This window comes from Macrosteles quadrilineatus, unplaced genomic scaffold, assembly GCF_028750875.1.
Source record: "Macrosteles quadrilineatus isolate MER2022 unplaced genomic scaffold, UCM_ALF_1.0 Scaffold_1__1_contigs__length_201487025, whole genome shotgun sequence".
Classification (NCBI taxonomy): domain Eukaryota; kingdom Metazoa; phylum Arthropoda; class Insecta; order Hemiptera; family Cicadellidae; genus Macrosteles; species Macrosteles quadrilineatus.
The window spans coordinates 104462158-104486024 of record NW_026542594.1 but is presented as its reverse complement, the minus strand read 5'-3'; the positions used below and the strand labels follow the sequence as shown (position 1 = coordinate 104486024).

Below are 23867 nucleotides of genomic sequence, written 5' to 3'. Positions count from 1 at the left end.
ATTATCAAGTTCATAATTTGAGATTTAGTCTGATTCATTCTGAAAGCATTGATTCCAAACAGCTGTTGTTCTCACTTACACAGCCATCTTAGACATTTCTAAACTCCCTTTTTCTAACTTCCCCTCTAGTGGAGGATATTGAATGAAAGTGTAAGGTATGATCTAAAACTACTATCTATATATTAAAGAATATTGGTTTTTCTTTTCTGAGTCAGTTTGGCTCTTTTACCTTACCTTTGAAATTTCCATGGAAATTCTATGGAATTTCCATAGTTTTGGTCATAAATTAATGGTATGCACCTACAGATTTGCCATCATGCATCAGCATTCACTATCTGATGTATATTTCGAGTAGGGATGGGTTGATTCCACTTTTTCCGATTCCGATACCGATTCTCGCAAATCGATTCCCGATTCCATCGATTCCTAATAAGTAAAAAATAAAACAAATCCTAATGAGTGAAATACCAAAGAATTAAGTTAGCCTAATTGAATAGCATCAAATACTCTGACTTTCCCAAATCACCATTTTAAAAACTAAATTTTTTATAACTATTTTTAACTCTAATTTTATTCTAATAACTGAGATTTTGCATTTGGTATTGAAAAAAATATACATGCTACGATTTAACGGTTTAACAAATTATAAATGGAGATATAATTTCCATATTTTTTAAAATGCAGCCACACTTTGAAAGACATTGTTAATAAAAACAGTTTCAAACTTAATAAAAAGTTAGTAACCCTCACGTTCAACAATGTTAAAACAAAACACTCATTTTCCTAATGAAGAATGAAGATGAACATACAGTGATAACGAATAACCTTAACCTACAAAAATGTATTTCCCCCCCTTTTCTTGGTGCCAACGGACAGACTTTAGGTTTGAACCATGATTTCAATGTAGCTCAACAAAGGTTATGTTAAGTAAGTTAGTTCATCAGAGATTATGGTCAGTGAATCTAAAAAAAAATTATCCTCACCTCAACAAGAGGGTAAAAATATCTATAGCCTATAAAAAATTTCAACATTTAACTCTATCACAGCATTTTAATAATTTCCACATAGAAAGTAATTAAACTAGTAATGATTCAATACACGCAACAACAATAAAAAATTCTGCAATCTGGAAACATTACTTAGAAATCAAGGCTTTCATTTGAGATATCGATAGTATGATTTAGTTAAGTTCAAGATGTTGTATTACTCAATTCAAAAACAATTTTTATCACGATTATTGTGAATTTTATTTTGACCCGGGCACTGCCAGGTTTTGCTGCTAGTATGACACTTAATTTTTTTCTGGGAATAAGCTATTGAATGCCATATTGCTGAGAATGGAAATTACAAACAGGAAATTATTGCTGTTGGTTATAGTTACAAGCAAGGCCGCACTAGATATATATAGGCCGTGCTGCTCCCCCACCACTTCAGGCACTACATCACAACTGAAGGCGGTTGCTTCCCCGCTACACGGCGTGGTCGGTAGGCATAGCGCGGTATATTAACAAAATCGTTCACAACCATTGAAACGTTTATGATATCATTGTACATATCGAACAATAAGAAGTGGTAGGTTTATTTTTTTGCAAAGATTTAATAGGTGAACAGCTACACAAACTTACTTTACAAGTATTAGAATTGTTGACTAAAGTAGATTATAGAGCTTTTAGTACTAGTAGTACGCTTATTCTGCGCGTAACGGGATGAGTGAACGTGAGCGCAATAATGGAAGAGTCCACCCGCACCTAGCCTACTTACTGGTGTCACTGGTGAAGACAATGTTATCTGTATGGGCAAATCAACCAAATCTCAGTCAACAACAATCCTAACTTCTCGTCCATTAATTAACCGTGTTTTCTAAAGTCATTGGTAATATACGTAATGGATTTCCAACAGTCGATAGGAGGTAAATCCATCATTCCTGTACAGAACGTTTTTTGATTAATTAAAGCCAATCTCCTTATTTGTTATGAGGCCTATCATAAACAAAACTAAGCAAAACTGAACTAATCTAATTTAACCTAATTGCCACAGCACGGTGTAAAGGAGTCTTCTTAAAAATATCGTATAGCTTATAATGATGATATACAGGGTGTATATAAAGTCCCGCACGGGCTTAATATTTTCTAAACGACAACAGATAAATCAATAAGATTTGGTACATCAACACCACACCTAAAAATCTACTTTTTCAAGGAACTATGAATTTTTCCCGCAAGGAGTCAGAAGGAAATCTTAAATAGGAGCATAGGTCAATATGCACATCAGTTTAAAGGTCTTTACTAGCAGAATATAATGCCGCAAATTTGAACTCAAACGGACAACCGAGCCAAGAATGACAGTTGTTCAAAGATTCATTTAATTTGCATTGCTATTATACGCTTACTCCTCAGGGGGCACAGCCCTAGGAAACAGAAGAAAATTGTTAACGTAAGCATAGGTCGATATGCACATCAAATTAAAGGTCTTCATTAGTAGATTACAATGCCGTAAATTCAAGCTCAAAAGAACGCCTGAGTAAAAAATGGCAGTCGTTCAAAGATTCAAAATGGCAGATTCAAGAAATCTTTGAACAGCTGCCATTTTGCGCAGGATCAACCTTTTGAAGTGTGATTTGCGGCATTGTATTCCACTAAAAAAGACCTTTCATTTGATGTGCATACTGACCTATGCTTCCATTTAAGATTTTCTTCCGACTCCTTGCAACCTGATATGACAGAAAATTCATAGTTCCTTGAAAAAGTAGATTTTTAGGTGTGGTGTTGATGTACCAAATCTTATTGATTTATATGTTGTCGTTTAGAAAATATTAAGTCCGTGCGGGACTTTATATAGATTCAAGATCTTTCAAGATTCAAGATCTTTAGGAAGATACCCTGTATAACACATACTAACGATAGCGCTATTATATCACCTAAAAAATTATTAAAAATCCAATATATGTTTATCTAACTAATGAATCTAAATGCCATAAACGGTTCCCACACTCCGCACTGCTTACCTTTACCACTTCCATCGCCACTACCTACGTCGAGGACTTGTTTCTCTCCCTTCCCTCAGCATATTAGTATTGCATGTACATTAATCTAACTGCCACAAACTGTTCCCACACTCAGAACTTCTCGCCTTTACCTCTTCCTTCCCCACTTCCTACGACGTGGACCTGTTTTCCTCCCTTCCCATAGCCTTTTAGTATTGCAGATGCATTACACAAAGGGTTCCCACACTCCGGACTGCAGGACTTCACTACTTCCTTCACCACTTCTTACGTCGTGGACCTGTTTCCCTCCCTTTCCATAGCATTTTTAGAATTGCATATACATTATTCTAACTGTCAAAAGGATTCCTATACTCCGGACCCCACGCCTTGACTACTTCCTTTATCATTTCCTACGTCGTGGACCTGTTTCCCTCCCTTCCCATAGCATTTTAGAATTGCAGTTACATTAATCTAAGTGTAACAAAGGGTTCCCACACTCCGGACTGCTCGCCTCGACTACTTCCTTCAACACTTCCTATGTTGTGGACCTGTTTACCTCCCTACTCATAGCATTTTATTATTGCAGATACATTAATCTAACTGTCACAAAGGGTTCCCATACTCCGGACTGCTCGCCTTGACTACTTCCTTCACCACTTCCTACGTCGTGGACCTGTTTCCTTCCCTTCCCATAGCAATTTAGTATTGCAAATAGATGAATCTAACTCTCACAAAGGGTTCCCACACTCCGGATTGCTCGCCTCAACTACTTCCTTCACCACTTCCTACGTCGTGGACCCGTTTCCCTTCCTTTCCATAGCATTTTTAGAATTGCAGATACATTATTCTAACTGTCACAAAGGATTCCCATACTCCAGACCCCTCGCCTTGACAACTTCCTTTATCACTTCCTTCGTCGTGGACCTGTTTCTCTCCCTTCCCATAGCATTTTTAGAATTGCAGATACATTATTCTAACTGTCACAAAGGCTTTCCACACTCCGGACTGCTCGCCTTCACTACTTCCTTCACCGTGGACCTGTTTCCCTCCCCTCCCATACTATTTTAGAATTGCAGATACATTAATATAACTGCCACAAAGGCTTCCCACAATACGGATCGCTCGCCTTGACTACTTCCTTCACTACTTCCTACATCATAGACCTGTTTCCCTCTCTTCCCATAGCATTTAAGTATTACAGATACATTAATTTAACTGTCCCAAAGGGTTTCCACACTCCCCACTGCTCACCTTTCCACTTCCTTTACCACTACCTACGTCGTGGACCTGTTTCCTCCCCTTTGCATAGCATTTTAGTATAAAAATAGACTAACATCTTTGACTATTTAATATTCAATGCCAACATTAAATTGAATAATGTAAAAAGCTGCTTAGTTCTAAATATATACATATATATTTTAAATGTAAAGGTGAATTTTAATACTGAACATAAGCGGTATAACTACTGCCGACTAATATTGTAAAGTTCAATTTCTTATTCTAAAAGCTGTGAAATTATAATGATATATATTCATAGACGCCGAACTGTTTACTCCATGAACGAAAGAGCTAATAGTAAAAGTCGTTCTCTCTGTCTTAGAGTAGGCAACCAAATTGTTGGTCGCAAAATGTAAACAAATAAAAAGAAGAAGAAGGCAGCTGACTGACAGATGATTTTTAAAGGCAAGGTTTGGACAATATTATCAGATGAGTTGTGCTAGTTATAATATATCTGTTGCACAAGTTGTCGAGTCAGAGAAGAAGCTTAAAACCCTATTATTATTATTAAGGTGTATTCTGTTAATAATCGGGAGGTAGAGATAAGAGATTTTAATGATGAAGAAACTGAGGGACCAGAAGGGGAAAATGAACCTTGTGTCGGATGTTTCTGAATTTTAAGAAATTTCTCATGAGTTGGACAGTGTTGATATTTACGACAATGATGTTTTCAGAATTACTTACATAGAAGGGCAATTTGCCATAAGTTATTAAAAAAAGTTTAATACAACTGTTGTAAATCTAAAAATTTGTGTTAGGTGATAAGCAAATACTCCTCAACTCACAGTCACTTTCTTATTATTTTACCGTGATAGATAGTTAAAATTTGCAATACTCCTCTAAACGTATTATAAATACATTGATTAGTTTGAAGGTATTGTAATGAAATGAAAAATGTCTTTATTTAAGAGGCGAAGTTGGATTGGCGAAGTGATTGGTGAAAGATGTGAAAATGCCTTCTTAAGATGTAAAAGTCTAAGAAAGGTACTCATGTCAGTAATGTACCATGTTCTCGTCTGCACAAATCCTGAGGTGTGTCTTTCTTGTGATCTCAAGCTATTGTTTAAAAAATTCTTATTTACATGTTGTAATAGTTTATGAAATCATTATAGTAAAATGAAGAAATAACGGATCTGAAATCAGTATTTTTAATTCCTCATTTTTTATATTCAACCATATGATAGCAGTTTAATAAATAGTAGGACATATCCAATAATTAAAACAATTATATAAAAACGTCTGCATGAAAGAAATAGTAGCCTAACTGGTAAATGTCTAACGATGCACAAACAATTTTAAACTAATAAAAAAGTAGTTAATCACTACACTACACTAAAATAGAACATTACAACAAAATGTCATAACATTACGACTTCATTTAATTGTTCAAATCATGGTGGGAACGTATAAGCGCCTGTGTGTGTAGCGGCCTACAGTTGTGACGTCACACAAGTAGCAGCAAGGCCTGTATATCTTGTGCGGCCTTGCTTCCAGAGTTGTCTGTAGATTAAAGTATCCATAAAGATGCTGTCTTAGCCAAGTAAGCTAGGCAAAATCTGAGCCCAATGTCATGTTGCTGACTTTATCTACTACAATTCTAGCCACTTTCCACTAATACATATGGAATGATTAGTCTAGTCATAGTGTCTAAAAACACAAAAAAAGAAAATTTACAATTCCACCAAGCATGAATTACGTTCTGTGATTATGTGTCTGTATGAAGAGGATCAATCCCTGTTCATAACTGTTGCCAGTTGTTGACACGTTTTTGCAGAAAAGTGTTTATACGTAGAAAATGTGCATCAGTGGCTTAAGGAGCTCTCAGAAGGCCGTACATAATTGCTCAACGAGGCTGGGAGCGAGTGATCGTCAGTTTCCATTGAGACAGTGATAAATTTGAGGAAGATTTCTTGGTCTGATTGGCGTGTTTCAGACTTCCAGGACTAAACCTTGTGAGTCAGTAGCTCAGTTGGTAGCGTCACGGACTTCGGGCCCAAGGCAGTGAGTGATGTCGTGGGTTCGGATCCTGGTCACTGCCGAAAACATTTAATCAGTACAGTTCACCTTTGTACTGTACCGGCTCACTCCTTGCTTTGCTGGATACGTTCCACGCACGGGCAGTTAGTCTATGTGGATGGGCAAATGCAAGGTTAAAAGAGGCCCCCAACCTCTTTTCTTAAAAAAAAAAAAATACCGTAGTCTATAAGTCTCAAAGGTACATACCCTATTAGTTTGACAATCTCTCTTGTTCAATTACATCGTGATTTGAAGGCAAAATTCCCCTAACTTTGGTCACTGTTTCAAACGAGACTGATGAACAATAGCAGTTGGCTGACACCATGAAAAAATGGTGCAGAAGTGTAAGACTACCTCCAAACATCCTTTACCTCTTCACACATTTTCTACGTCCAAATACTTTATCCAATCACATCCGTCTACTGGTGGTGACTTCAATAGCGGTTGATGCCTGAGACCACAGAATCTTAACACAGTACGTGATATATACTTGGCAAGAGCGTTGTTTCTTTCACAATGTTTTCAAATAGTATGATGGGACTAAACTCCCCATATGGGTTGGAACCAGCTGGAATAGTTTAGGATTAATTAAGGGACTTGCTGTTAGTGTCAGTTTTAAACCAGCTCACTTGGCTGTGACGGGAGCTCAAAGGAGATCTTAATTTACAGACAAGCATTTTTTATGTCCTCTAGAAATGTCTCTTCTGTTTATACTTCTCAAATAGTTATAAAATAAATCAAAACTAGTTCAAAACTAAGGATGGAAATATGCCAAATGTACATGAAAATATAACATTTATTTGCTGTTAACTTTGAATCTATTTGCAGTTCTACAAGCTGTGTGACAAATGGCAAGTGGAGGTTGATAAGAACCCAGAAGCACTCAAGGAGTTGGAAAAATTCAAAACCAAACCCATTGTAACAAGGATGTTGGAAAACATCTCCCAGAGGATTGGAATGACTAATAGGTTTAAGTTTGGTTTGTATAATTTTCCATTTTGTGGCATTCTCACAATAGACTCTCTCACAACCAACCTATTGACTATCTATTTACCTCTATTTATCTCTATTTATCTATTTACCCATTGACGATGGACTTGCGTGTGTAGCTCGTCACTGCATTTTGCCACGAGTTAGTCGTACTGCTAGCCCACGGGCCCTCAAGTAGTACATTGAATCTAACCTACAAGCACTAGAGTCGTTGTGTCCTTATAGTGGCAATCGAAATTTAAAAATCAATAATTTGACACGCTTGCAGTTGATTATGATGATGTCCATATCGCAGGAGATGTTCATGGGGAAGTTGCACCTGAGGGGTTGGCCGCTTTGGTTGATTGGGCCTAGAGCCGCTAGTATCCTAAATCTGGTATTGTACAGAGAACTGATCACTCCTGAAATAGTATTAAGAGCCTAACTGAAAATACCTCCGCCGCAACAAACCCACAGATAAAGTGAATTTCCAATTGCCTAGATGGATTTTCACTAAAATATTTCTTCAAAATTGTAAGTCTTATTCCTGACTAGTCAAATTGTATGTTTTATTCAAAAACATGTAAACAGCTATATTACATAATTTTTGGTAAAAATTATTGTTAGAGACAGAACAGTTTTACACAACTATACAAAACAGTTTTACAGAACTATACATCCTTTATCAATTGGATGAATAATGAGCAAAATATAGAAGGTACTTAGCAGTTACCCGGCGCGCATTGCTGCACTAACAACTATTATTTTAAACTAGTGCACGTGTTGCTCAAATAAAGAGTCAACTCAAAGATAATGTAATTATTAACTCCACTCCAGTTATCGAAACTGGAAACAAACTCACTCTGGAAACGAACGCTCACTCCACTCAAGTTATCGAAACTGAAAATGAACTCACTCTAAAAACTAATGTTCTTGTGTGTCATGTGTGTTTACTACGAACAGCTGTAATTAATACAAACTATTCGTCTGTTTAATTAAACAAAATATTTTCTTAAAAAAAAAACACATTGGGATTTTGATGGCCTGTGGGGCAAAGCCCGAGCACTTTTATTACAGGAATTGGTCTACACAAAAAACACTTAATCTTAACACATCGTTTGTAAAAATCCGTCTATTATTAAAGGAGGAGTAGTGTTTCGTAGAAATCGCCTTCACGTATTATATATAAGGATGGTAATTTGTTCTTTACGATAAATAATAAAAATGTATAGGCCTACCAAAAAAATTAGAATATTTATTTTACTTAATTACCAGTGGATAAACAATGTTTTTTGGTTTTTCATTAGGGTATAAATATATAGGTTTTTAGGCGTAGGTACCTAACCCCACTTGAGCACGCAACATACAGCACATCCGTGTGAAAAGCATGCATTTTCTAAATTTTAACCGGCTGCAATAGTCAGGGATTGCCCTTGTGCCTTATAATGGTGATTGAGAAAGCAGGATGCAAAGGAAATTGTAGTCGTTTGAGTTCAAAGGGTAATTCGGAGGAAATCATCGGTATTCTTGGTATTAAGACTATTTCCCTTTAAACTTACCACTGATGATTGTTGCTTCCATCAAGTTTTGTGTCATTTTAGCGAATTTCCCATATAGGGAATAAGCTATTACCGTAGTACTCATGGTAAGACCTGGACGCGGGACCGATTTTTTTTTTCGTTTTGAGGTACCTAGAGGCCAAAAACACCATACGTTCAAATTCATATATATATATATATATGTCCGTTAGCACGATAACTCGAGTAAAAATGATCCGATTTTGATGAAATTTGGTACAAACGTGTAAACCTACGTTTATTCGAACGAGTTCGCGATCCAGCATGATCGGACCATGGGAACGGGGGTTTACGGGGGGTTTTATGGGGTAAAAATAGGGTTTTCCCATTTTTTACCCAAAAAACATAAAATTTAGCAATTTCTTTCCAAACCATTTTGTAGAGCTTAAAAAAACAAATAATTTAGTATATTGAAGAGTTATTATGCGCCTAATGGTTACGGAGAAAATTCCAAAAAATTGTAAATTTAAAATTCCAATGTTATTCTTATGGAGAATAAGTAAACTGTTGTAGTTTGCTTGTTTATGAACATATTTTGATCAAATTTGGAAAATATTTTTATTTCTTACTAACTATTAACATTTTACAAAAAAAGAACAGTTTTACCCTCCCTGATGCAGCAAACCTAAGTACTTGTTAAACTAATTCTATTTAAATAGGGAATAAATGTTATATTTTTAAGTAGACATTTCAGTGTAAATTCAATCAGTCAAATGGAAATTCGCTTAGTCTGCAGGTTTGCTGCGGCGGGGGTATTTTAAATCTTCAGTCTGGTTCCGTTGCACAGCTTGGGTGGATTTATGTTTCGCATTAGTGTTATTGGAGTTCCTTCTTTAAAATATACCTGAGATATTTGAATACGTGAGATAGCACGCACGATTATTATTCACTTAAAAATGTATGTTAGATTGTGTGGGTATAGAACAAAAGATAAAACTATTAAGACATTGCCATCCCTTTTATTGTTTACTAGCTGTTTGCACGTTCTAAGTACGGGAATCTTGTAGTAAGTTGAAACCTTCTTATATTCAGAACAGGAGTTGGTTTGCATATGAATATTTCCTGATATGCTGGCAAAACTATTACTGTACCGTATAGGAATACATATAAACCTTCGCAAATACAATATCTGACAGTGTCAAAGCCAAAACGAATGTTTCACAATTATATGTCACCCGATCGTGTTAGTCCATATTTTATATCTAATGATAAAAGGAATTGCTTTATAGATCTATGAGGCATAGAACTAAGGTAGGCCTGTAATTGAAAGTTACGTTTCACACTGGTTAAAAGTAGTTAAAATACTACCTCAACCTCACTACTGCACACATTATTCGGGTTGAAATTTTCATTAACAAAGGTGCTTAATGTTAATGCTTAAAACATCTTGTCTTTTCCACGAAACACTGAGAAATAAGGACATTAATGCGTTACCAACAGACAGCATACACACACAAATACAGAATTGAATTAGGAGATTTCATACGCTTTAACATTACAAACAAAACAATTATTTGAAAGTTTTTATAGTGTCATCAAATTTTATGATTATCTTTTTTATGCCTAATCAAACTGAAAAATTGGTGTAAATCGGTTGGCAAATATATAAATAAGAAAATAAATACACAGTCCACAAAACATTTATACGTTAACAACGCCAAGCTTTAAAAATTCATGATGGTTTGCTAAAAAAATCTTTCAATAATGTTTTATCATTTTCATAGCATAAACTAACATTTTGGAGTCCAGACAGAATACGCAAAAATTATACAGTAAGACATCAATTAAATTTAATAAGAAATAAGGCACAGCACTAACGATAACTATAGGCTAGTTGTAAATAGTGATGTGTTTGTACGTAAAAATGATTCTTACTGCTACCACCGGTTCTAGGGAAAAGTAGCAGTACCAAAAACCAACGTTTACATTTAAGAAAATAACTATAGTACTTACGACCAATTCAAACTGTCCTTCTAATCAAACCGCAGGTGTTAATCCGTTGGCAAATATATAAATAAATAAATACACAGGCCACAAAACATGTAACATGTAACGTTAACAACGTAAAGCTTTAAAAACTTACTATTGTTTGCTCAAAAAACTGTCACTTAATGTGGTGCAGTATTGAAGTTATTAACCTCCCTTGGTTTTAATTATCTTTTTAAGTTTTCGAAAATCAAAGTTATTTCCCATTAATAGCATTATTTGTAAGCAACTTTTAATGTTAACATATTAATGACAGTTTGAAGAAACCACCTTTATACAAAAAAAGGTTTCTTATTTAAAAGATTATGTAATCTCTAAACGATAATCGGTACATATTATATCTAGCAAACATTCGGAGGAAATGTGACAAATCGCACAAATCTGGGGTTTTGGACGTTTTTAGTTTTACTTCCTAGGTAGGAAAAGTACTGATATCGTTGTCGAAATGTAAGTAGAAACCAAAAGTGACACATTGGAAAAGCGAGTTTAGCTACATCTGTAAGTTAAACTTCTGTTACGATCACAGCGAAATCAGATAGATCTTCCAAGATTTCAGCAACATCCACGATCACCCCCTGCATTTGTGATTTTTTACTTTGCACTTTACACAACTGTCATTGAAGCGCCGTCAATCAGTGAAAACCTGGTGACGATGATTAAAAAAATGTAGGTAAGTTTCCCAGCACTAATACAACACTGATTCACGGCATTTTCCCCGGTTATCAAAACTCAAGAACAATCGTTGCACTTGCGATTAATTAAACCGGTTAAGTAAGGCACATCGTTTTTAATCTCACTTGGTTTGGATGTGCTAACAAAACTTGATGGGAAATGGTTGCGGTATTTGTAAACAACTTTTAATAGAAACATATCAGTGACAGCTAGAAGTGAGAACTAATCCAAACAGCTGATTGTTATTTAATAAAATGAAATAGTAAACATTTGGAGAAAATTTGACAAAAAACGAACGAAATTGGGTTTTTGATGGTTCGTTATTTTGTTTTCAAAGAAGCGAGGCCATGTTTTTATAGCCAAACACACTCTCACTAATCCAGTAAATACAGAAAAATGATTAGAACCTTGATCGGTAATCTAGTTTTCTAGGAGTAGGCCGTGTAAAATGACATTTTGGCGTTACAGACGGAGTCACAGAATGGACAAACAGACATACAGACAGAAATTGAGATAAGACTCGTTTCGGCTTTCATAGGCTATGAAACGTAAAAATAACCAAAAACTGCATGATTCTAAGCAATGTACAGACAAAACTCTAATTTTATTTATATAGATAATACTTTGACAAAGGTTTTTACTTTTTATGTTTACATATTTAATAGTGAAGAATTTAAATGTTGTTGAGTGCACAGGTGTGCTGCGATTGGGGTTTAATATATTTTGACTTATCCAAAAGTAAAATAGTTTTCTGTGCTGCGTTCTGTGGAAACAGTGTGGCACAATTTCAAATCATGACTAATACAGAATGTTTTGATTATTCAAACCCACAAAACAGTTGGTGAAAATAAACATCTGCTTTTAAATAACAATTTATTTGTAAACATTGTAGTTCCAAAAGTCTTGACATTGGACCCCTTAAAACCCTCTGGGTTGGAGCCCTTTTGACGGATCTGCACCAAAATTCACACAAACCATCCTTGAATAATGCTTAATAATGCCTGAAAGTTTCATTACAAACTTTCATAATTATTTACAAATCTACATGGCTTTCCAACGACCCATTAAGTAACAAAATCGGTCCGGTAGAAGTCTAGATTTAGTTGTACAAAGTTTAACAAAAATATATCTAATTCAGTATTTTCTCACCACTATAAATTTGGAGGTCACTTAGCTAATTTGCCAACAACTTTTAAATGGAGCGGAAATCGACCAAAGTGGATGTGATATTTTAAAACATAATAAAATTCATTACAAATAACTACTATGCATTTCTTTAAAATACTAAATTAAGGCAGACAAAAGCTGGCTACAAATAGAAACTTGAAAACAGAAACTTGAAAAAGCAACTTTTAATGTATTTTTCTTATTTTTACTTTCTTACCACAAATATTTAACAAAATCACACTTTCATAATTATTTGCAAATCTACATAAATTAGGCTTTCCAATGACTCATTAATTAACAAAATCGGTCTAGTAGAAGTCTAGATTTAGTTGTACAAAATTTAACAAAAATATCTCTAACTCAGTATTTTCTCTTTGCTATAATTTCGGAGGCTTTCTTGAAAACAACTTCTAAATGGTGAGGAAATCAACCAAAGTGGAAGGTGATATTCTGAAAGAGAATAAAATTTCCTACAAATTGATACCATGCACTTCTTGTCCTTGGAAATACTAAAAAAAGGCAGCCAAAAGTTGCACACAAATAAAAAGTGTGTAAAACACCGTTTTCAATGTATTTCTTGTGACAAAAAATGTTTTTTTTTTTTATATTTTTCACCATAAATCATGACAAAACAAACTTTCATAATTATTTGCAAATCTACTTGAATTGAGCTTTCCAAAGACCCATTAATTAATAAAATCGGTCCAGTATAACTCTAGATTTAGTTGTAGAAAGATTTTTAAAATTGAATTATATATAATTAATTATATCTATAATTATAATATATGGTAATATATAATAATTATATATATATGAACCAGGAGAACAAAGACAACGGAATAAAGCATTGATTATAAGTCAGATATATCAGAATTTTACGTTTCTGCTGCCTTACATCGATAGGTGCCTGCCACAAACCGCCATGGAATTAGTAGTGCTAGAAATATTAATTTTTGTTAAAAAGAAAAAAAAATGTAAATTTTTTTGTTAATTTTTGTGAATCAATTGGACCTCGCCGACAAGTTTTGTAAACTTGGCGAGGCCAAGATGTTGTATTATCACAAATAAATATATTTGAATATATTTGAATTTTGAATCTATATATATAATTCCGTAAGTCACATTTTGTAAAGAAATTGTGAGTGACTGGATGGCCGTAGAAGGATGGGAGGGGTCTTATTTTAAAGGTCTTGACGTGAATTTTGAGGGAAAACTATTCATTTTTCTTAATTATGCACCAAAAGGTTATTACAGAATAAATTAATTCACATTTAAATAGCACGGGAATCTAAGTCATGTCTGCTTTGTTTACTTTAAAACATATGGTTTAACTTTATTTAAAGCATATGGTAATTTGTAATATGTACCGTACTGTGCATGGTGGAAGGAAAAAACATAGGTGTGCTATTCCCGTCATATTCTGACGTCACTCGGATTGCAAACAAAAGATCACCTGATTGTAACTGTCAAATTAGTATGTATTTGTTTTGATTTGATTGTTATTGTTTTTTAACTGTGTATACTATTATAAAGCTTAAATATACTTTTTCCCAATTTTAAGGGTCTGGATTAGTTAATGGAGTACGCTTGGTTGTGTTAGGTTAGGTTAGCATGTCCAAAAATAGTGTAAAGTTAGAAGGAATTACTGGAGTAGGCTAGGCAAAGAGGGAGCATATTTTTCATGCCAAAAATAAAATTAATACCGTATCAACCAATCCGAAATTAAATTTTCTCTTGAAAAATCGCTGTTACTATAAATAAAGCGCAAGGCCAAACCTTCACAAAAGTTGGCAATTATTTGAAAAAAAAACAGTTTTTACCCAGTGGTCAACTTTATGTTACTTTAAGCCGGGTGATTTTGCATTTTACAATTTGGAGGATGACATTACCTCTATGTGTTTTTTCGAAGTGAATTTGTATATATTCAAAGAAATTTATATAGATTTAATTAATAGTCATGAAAATTACTATTTAACATGTTCCTTAGTTGTATTATGATTAGAAAGTTTATATTATAAACACACTGCATGAACAGTCCTTTGGAATTTTTATTTTAAACAGAGCAGACATATACTTTATGCAGCTATGTAATGACTAACTATTATAACAAATAAAAATGTTAAACAATAATTCAAGGTAGAGGGTAACCCATGAGACTAATAATTTGTACAAAATACTAACTAGAATAATAGGGGCTATTGCCCCTACAAGCCACTAGTAGAATAGATATCTATATAATTAATACGCTACATGAAACTTTGTCGGTGGAACTCCTCCGCCAATTCTTAACCGATTTTATTCATTGACGTCTCATTGGAAAGAGCGTGTCGCGTAGATTTGCAAACTGGCCTTTCATCTCTGACAAAGTCCCTTGGGCTCTGCCCCAGTGGCTTTGAAAGTTTCCATGTTATTCTTATGAAGAACATAATTGTTTACATTTTGATCAGCTGTATAATTTAATTGCTGTTATTTATTTTTCCTTTCAATGAAACGCATTGAGTACATTTATTTACTATTCGAGTTTGTGTAAACATAACCCCCAAGACGGATCGTGTTAGTATGGTTGTATCTTAAATTTGTGTATTTATCGTTGTTTTGTGTCGCTATGACGGATCGTGTTAGCATGATTGTAACTTAAATTTGTGCATTTATCGTTGTTTTGTGTAGCTATAATTTTTTTATTTGTTGTTTTTTCTTTTAAATGCCTCTGACGCATCGAAAACGAAACATAGACAGAAGGCGTAATCGTGATAACAACTGCAGCTACGGAAAAGTGGCGCGTAATAGACTTAACTCATCACAGTCAGCCTTCAGCATTCAGCCAGGGTTGTTGGGGACCCTGGACAATCTCAACTATTAGGTTAAAAATGCGCCCTAACTTTAGGCCTATCCCAAAACGACTTTTCGTTCTCAATTGGCCCTCTATCAATGACCTGTGTTGCCTGTACAGCGAGGCATTTTGAGAAGGAGAAAACCGGCCGGAATGCTTTAGGTTTATCAATAACGAAGATAAACATGGACAACCTTATATGGCAGGAAATGTTTGTAGGAAACATTAAAAAGCAATACCAGGTTATGAAATATGATAAAATATTTACAGGAAATGTTGATTACCGTAGAATGGGGTGAATAGAAACAACAGGGTGAATAGAAACAAAACTTCAATGAATGATTCACATTTTTATAACTTTGTTATACATTGACTTTATATAAGGGAATTATTTTCTCCCATTATAACCATATCCTATCTACCTGGAAAAAATTATTTCAGCATATTGGTATCACTGTTTCGGATGTTGGATGATGCGAAACATCATTTGAAAATTTTGGCGAAAAATATTCTTTTCAAAACTTTCTCTCTAAGTATGAACCTATTACATGTATTTATGTTAATAACCATTTTTTATATTGTCTTAGGTATCTTAAAACCAAGTGTGTTAATAGATTAGCCTTAGAATAAACTATATTTTTTTATTTTATTTTTAATTTAGGTTATGTCATGATTTTGCAAAACCAGGGTGAATAGAAACACTTTTTTTGGAACCAGTGGTGCAAATAAAGGTTGACCTGAAAACCCCCAAAAAAAGAAAAAAAATACCAGAGATGAAGATGATTCCACACACACTTCTCACTGGAAGAAAGTGACAAAGACGAACAATTTGATAAAGAAGAACCAGCATACCTAGCTCAAGACATCAGTGAGTCTTCAAAGTTGTCCCTTCATGATCATGTAATTGTCAAAGTAATGGGGAAAAACAAAACTTGCTAGCTATCATGTTGCAAAAGTTATTGAATTTGACGAGGAAGGATAAATAGGAAGATTCATCAAGAAAATTGCGCAAACCAACAAGTTCTGAGAGACAGATTAAGACTCTTCAAAGTCGATGACGTAGTACGTCGGCTTCCAACTCCCAAGCCGTGTACAACTTGAAAATTTAAGGGAGTGTTGTATTTTGAGGAAGATTTGTCTGATTTTACTCATCATTTATTGGTTTCTATGTAAGATTTTGTAATCGGATTTCACCCATTGTCATTTATGTTCTCCGATTTGTTTGGATAAGGGTTTATGAAAACGATGTTTTTATACTTCGTACTTATAAATAAATGTGTTAATTAACTTTAAATATTTTTATTTACAACAACGTAAGCTAACCAGCATAAATTTCATGTTTCTATTGCCCCTGGTAAGTGGGGAAAAGCAACAATCATCAATTTAACACAGTGTTTCTATTCACCCCAAAGTGCGGGGTGAATAGAAACAGCCATATTTTATTTTTTTTCTGCTTAATGATTAAAAAGAAAAAAAAATTGATAACTGGTTTGAGTAGAGGAGTCCAAGACCGGAAATAAGAGCTAGTGTTGAAAATTCAAAAATTAAAAATATCGTTTTTACAGAAGCTTAAAAGTCAAAAAGTGTTTCTATTCACCCCATTCTACGGTACTGTTACATACATCGTGAGTATCTCCATGAGTTACACACCGGTAATCTTTGAGTTGACTCTTTTAAACTCATTGTAAATATGACTGTTATTCGTTTTGAAATAACTCCTGTAATACTTTGCAATTGCTCGAATTCGAGCAACATGTACACTAGTATATATGAATTTGAAAGGAGGATGTTTTTGGCCTCTGAGGACCTCAAAACAAAAAAGTTAATCGGTCCCGGGTCTAGGTCTTACCATGAGACCTACAGTAATAGCTTATTCCGGTGTGGTCCATTAGTACCGAATCCAATAGTACCAAAAGCCAAATAAGTCCAATAGTGCCGAACTCGTTCGATGTTGTTGGACGATTTAAAACTTCTTTCGGCACTGTTGGACCCTATCAAAAATGATTCGGCACTAGTGGATTTAAAAGTGTAGGCCTATGGGTTCCAATAGTACCGAATTGTTATTTATTTTCAAAATCGGGTGCAATAGCACCGAATCCAACGGTGCTGAATCATGTTTTTGGTGTCAAATATCACGTTTGGCGTTGTTGGGTTTTAAAATCCAACAGCACCGAAAGAGATGTTTGGGTTTCAGAGCCGAAAGAATGCGGCAACAGTCCATTAGTGTCGAACAATAGAACATTCTCCCCCTTTTCAAAGGAGGAGTAAGAAGGGCAGGGCCGCCCCGAGGGTAATAGACGCCTGGGGCGAGATTTAAATTTTTGCCCACTCCCCAAAAAAGGTATTTGGGGAGTTTGCATCAATAGACCCAACGTCCGATATATCGGTATCGAATGTTTTGCAAGTTTTTTTTATAAACGTTACAACTGTCCTGAACTAAATTACTAAAAACATTAAATTTACGACTCACAACGGACAACACTAAACGACTATGAGTTGACGTAAGAGTTTGAGCTTTGAGGTTAGAAACATGCTAGTGTATGTGGGGCACTGAGCTATAATAAATAATAACTTTGTTGATAGGCCTAGTAAACAAAAATATGTCAACATTATGATTCAATTATAAGTTTATTTATTTGTTTACTATTATTATTTATTTATTAGTTCTTCAATCAAATGCCATAAGGCTACACCATTCATCTCTATGGGCTAAACCCGGCTAAACCCAAGCCTAAACCAAATAATATCTCCAAACCAGGAAACATGACTATTTTCACCATTAATCATAGCTTGAAAAGAGGAAAATAACAAGTATTTAGTATCAAAAACAATTAATAATGTTAAAAAATAACTTTGAATACACAGGTTTTAAGGTTCAACAACTTAAATAAGTTGAAGTCCATCAAATAAAGGATAACCCCAAAAATAGCATGGTTACTGGTTAGTTGTTAGGTCAGAATGAATTGAATTTGACAGCATCCAACCAACCGATCACACGGCCAACCTAACAACACGAAACACCGAAAACAAACAAGCAAAAACATTGGCACGTTTATCTCTAATGTTCAAGCAGAGAGTAGTGACTCCAGTTATATATTTATCTCAATGATGTGAGGCGTGTGGGCGAATACACAGTGTGTGTGTCTCGGACTCGCAGTATTGCCAACAAGTCACATGCTAGACGTAAAAGTAGTAATATGAGTTGTATATTAAATACAGTAACGGTATTTATTTTATGAATAAAACAAAAGCTATAGATTGCCTTTTTTAAGAATAGTCATTGATTACAATTCATGTTTACCAGTTTCCCGTAAAATATTTGTTTGCGGTTTACCGGTAACGTTGTTAAATTTTTAACCTTCCAAAAGGGGGCGCCGCCGCTCGCCCCGCCCTCGGGGCGGCCCTGAAGAAGGGGTGATTAAAACAACATGGCGTCAGTGCCCAAAGTCTCCGCCCACAGTATAGTTCCCCACCCACAGCACCTAACAGGAAGTGACAGTTGCAATGCCGCTGCATTCGACGGCGGAGCAGAATGTTTGTGCGCCAGCCATGGTATCGATTGGGGTATGAGGGCTAACAACTTAGGAATTTCTATTAACCACACCTCTCGCGTTGATTTGTAGTGAGTGAGAGATGGCTGGGCTTCTCGATCTAGTTTTTATGGCATGCACATAGTTTATTCCTCCTATGAACAATACCACAAACTTGGTCTAGATTTGATTTCGTAAATAAACTGTTCAATATTGACTTCAACCATAGTAGGATCAGTCATTTTACATGCACAAAACTTGCAAACCAATTCTCAGAAAAAAACTAAAAAAACAAAAGCACCTATCACAACGACAACGGGAAGTGAAATAGAGGAAAGCAATGCAGTACACAGTGTTGCATAGCCTAGATCATACGTTTCAGAGAACTCCTCTAGGGGCAGCAGTGATCACGACAATTCTACTGGGCGTTACCACTGGGTGGTGGTGGAGGTGGCACCGATGGCCGCGTATGCATTCTTGAAACTTCATTGGGTGCAGATCAGCCAACCGAAAGTCGGTCGGATTGAGATGTGGGAGAAGATTGATGGGGGTTCTATTGTTCGGCTGGTAAGGATTTTGTTTGCAAAATCGTGCAACAACGCCAAAATAAAGTTTCAAACGTCCAATAGAGCCGATAATACAAAGCGTTGGGTTTCGGCAGTGTTGGATTTATTTTGATTTCGGAGCTATTGGAATGATTCTAAATTCGGTACTGTGACACATTTTTAGTGTTCGTTCCATGGTGTTGGATTTTAAAATAAATATTTCGGCTCTGTTACACAAACATCTCTTTCGGCGCTATTGGAATTTAAAATCCAATAACATCGAACATGATATTTGGCAAATTGGGACTAAAAACATTATTCGGCACTATTGGATTCGGTGCTATGGCACCTTCTCGCTTATTCCCTATATGGGAATTCTTCTAGTTCAAATATTTAGTTTATTTAGTCATTTTAATACTTTAGATTATTATAATAAATCAATAGTCAATTTTAAATACCCCAGCCGCAGCAAATCTGCAGACTAAGCAAATTTTCATTTGCCTGATTGGATTTACACTTTAATATCTCCTTAAAAATATCACATTTATTCCCTATTTAAATAGCATTAGTTTAACAAGTACTTAGGTTTGCTGCAACAGACAGGGTAAATGTGTTTTTTTGTGTTTTTTTTTTATGTTAATAGTTAAGTATGAAATAAATGCATTTTCCAAATGTAATCAAAATATGTTCATAAACAAGCAAACTACAACAGTTTACTTATTCTCCATAAGTATGTAGTATTTAATATACATGGGATTTTATATTTACAATTTTTTGTAATTTTTTCCGTAACTATTAGACGCATAACGACCCTTCAGTATACTAAATTATTTGGTTTTTTTTAGCTCTACAAAATGGTTTGGAAAGAAATTGCAAAATGTTATGTTTTTAGGATCAAAAATAGGAAAAACCAATTTTTACCACGTAAAACGCCTCATAAACCACCGTTCGCATAGTCCGATCATGCTGGTTCGCGAACTCGTTCGAACAAATGTTGGTTTACACGTTTGTACCATATTTAATCAAAATCGGATCATTTTTGCTCGAGTTATCGTGCTAACAGACACACATATATATATATAAATTTGAACGGTTGGTGTTTTTGGCCTCTAGGGACCTCAAAACGAAAAAATAAATTGGTCCTGGGTCCAGGTCTTACCATGAGTAATAGCTTATTCCCTATATGGGAAATTCGCTAAAAAAGACGATCAATATGTTACAGTATCTGTTTAAATTGATGTACTATCCTAACATTACTATGCCTTTCCAATAGATGATGCCAAACTTATCTACCAGACGTGCGGTTTTGAAACTGCTTGGCATCCAAAGAGCCCATCACCTTGGTGCGGACTTCTCTCCAAGGATGACTTTGAGGTTATTATCTACTAAAATGTATTAAATCCATGAATTGTTAAAGCAGGAATTCCAGTTATTTGTGTGCCTTTTATCTTTGACTATTGATACACACAACTAGAATCTCATCTCCATGGTTATTTGCTGATTTTAAACTGGGCCAGCTTGTTTTAACATATTTAATTAAATTAGCTTTGTTATTATTTTCTTTGATATTACAGTATTTAACTTTATGGTAATACCTATAATAAATGTAGCAATTTATTATGTATCAAAATAAAAAAATCCTAATCCCTATTATAATCCTATTATATCAGTTTAGTGTGCGTGCGTTTGTGTGTGGATGTAAGCCTATACAGATAAACTACAGGCTACACCTGTGGACAAATCTTTATGATATTTGGTATGAGGGTCTAACCATGTTGTCTCCAGGCGTTTTTTTTTTTTATACTTATTTTGTCTGAAAGTTTGATTTTTAGTGTGGGTTTTCCCATAAAACAACAAAAAAATATAATTTTCTTATAAAAGACTCGAACTATTTTGATAAAAAATTAGTATATTATGGTCCATTTGATTCTAAACAAAATAGTACCCAACCCCCAATGCTTAACAAATCACAGTTACAAAGTTATTGCAATTCTTATGATTTTACGTGCAAAATATGGGGTCTGACTTAGGGGAGGTACGAATGAGGCATTTAGTTCTAAATTCCTCCGTGAACAGCGCTGTAGTAGAGAGCACTTTGGCAATGAAGGTTTACTAATCGCAAAAATAGTTCTGTTCATAAAATAAAATTATAAATGCCTCAAATTCAATTTTATTATTTTTTAATTATAAAATTAAACTATCATAACCTAACCGAACTAACCAAACTTGCTGATAAAGAAATAATATAACAAAAGTTTAGTAATCGGAAAAATAATTCTGTTTATTAAATAAAACTAGAAATTGCTCAATTAAAATTTTATAATGACTTAATAATAAAATTAAACTGTAATAACCGAACCAAACCAACCAAACTTGCTGATAATAAAAACATCTTGGACAAAAAGTTAATGCTACCAGCGGGATTCGAACCCGGGACCTACAGTATATCAGCCCAGCACGGTAACCATTAGACCACCGAGGCCGATGGCTATTGTCCGTTTTGTTACGGTAATGGCGTTCCCTCAGCTAATAAGAAGCCCACAGCTGTCATCGTAGCCTCTTCTATACCTCCCCTGAGTAAATACCCAAAATATGCAGGGTGTATACCAACCGGGAAAACCTGAAAAAACCAGGAACTTTGGAACAATTACAAATATACAAATGTGATGTGAGAAAAAACTTAAGCTGTAGCCCTTGAATTGTTTGTATTTTATGCGAAAGCAAACATTCGCGCAGGAATTAATAAAATGTTCATGCGAAAAACATTCACACAGGAACCTGGAAAAACTTTGAAAAACCAGGAAAAACCTGGGATTTCACTTAAAAAAAATAGTATACACCTCGAATATGATAGTTACTCACACTGCTTATCCATAAGGGTTGTTATTAAGCTTGTGGTAGAAGGTTATGTGCCAGTTTGCTGATGCCGTTTATTATGTTAGTAGATGTATGAAAAAATCAAAACCCCTTATGTTAGAGGTAGTTATGCATACCATATACATTATAGTCCATGAGCCAACTAATATTTTGGTACCACCTGGGGGGGGGGCAAATGCAGACTATGTTTTTCTTGTATAGTTTTATGTGTAGATCAAGAATATATGTGATAGCAATGCATAAGTAGTAGCTTTATGTAAAAAAGTACCTAGGTTTTTATAAAACAAAATTGAATTTTATCTCAAAAATTGAGTTTTGTCTCATAATATATTTGTAAGAAGGTACCAGTCAAGGTGGCGGCATGTGCTATCAACGTTTTTCTTGTATAGTTTTATGTGTAGATCAAGAATATATGTGATAGCAATGCATAAGTAGTAACTTTATGGAAAAATAGGTTTTATGAAAAAATAATTGAATATTTCCTCATAAATTTGTAAAAAAGTACCAGTCACGTGCTATAAATTTTGTTATTGAGTTTTGCATATAGATCATAAATTTACATTAGCTATAGCAATATCTATTTAGTAGCTTGTTCTAAACAAAATTATTTTAAATTTAAAAATACCCCCGTCGCAGCAAACCTGACAACTAAGCGAATTTCCATTTGTCTGAATTGATTTTCAATTAAATATATTTAAATAACATTATAGGTCGAGTACCTAGGTTTGCTGCTACAAGGAAACTAATAAAGTGTGTTTTTTAAAATATTAATAGCTTAGTACAAAATAAATAAGTTTGCCAAGTTTGATCAAAATATATCCATAAACAACCAAACTACAATATTTTACAATATTCTCCATAAGAATAACATGGGAATTTTAAATTTACAATTTTTTTAATTTTCTCCGTTACCAATAACCGTACAAAAATACTTTTATATACTAAATTATTTGTTTTTTTAAGCTCTTTAAAAAGGTCTAAAGAGAAATTGGGAAACTTTGTGTTTTGAAGGTCAAAAGTGAGAAAAACCAATTTTTACCCCATAAAACCCCCCGTAAAGCCCTGTTCCCATGGTCCGATCATGCTGGTTCGCGAACTCATTCAAGTTTATCCCGCTTTACACCTTTAAACCAAATTTCATCAAAATCAGACAAAAATTACTCAAGTTATCGTGTTCACGGACACATATATATATATATATATATATATATATATATATATATACATATATAAAAATTTGAACGATTGGTGTTTTTGGCCTCTGGGGACATCAAAATGAAAAAGTAAATCGCTCCCGGCCTTAGGTCTTACCATGCCACCTACGGTAATAGCTACTTCCCTATAGGGAAATTCGCTAATAAAAAAAATTTGGGTTGAACAACATGTTTTTGGCATGTAGATTTATAAAAAGGACTCCTGTTCAGTATTAAAGGCATC

At 34.5% G+C, this 23867-nt stretch overlaps 1 protein-coding gene across 4 annotated transcripts in view; it reads left to right on the top strand.

Moving 5' to 3' along the window:
- Positions 1-23867, top strand: part of LOC129003444 (multiple inositol polyphosphate phosphatase 1) — a 74341-nt gene that overhangs the window by 38613 nt on the left and 11861 nt on the right. For all 4 annotated transcript variants that reach the window (XM_054431940.1, XM_054431889.1, XM_054431836.1 and 1 more), the window contains 2 exons: positions 7106-7256; positions 20827-20927. In XM_054431940.1, the coding sequence (XP_054287915.1) occupies positions 7106-7256; positions 20827-20927 (252 nt within the window). The remainder of the gene's footprint in view (positions 1-7105; positions 7257-20826; positions 20928-23867) is intronic.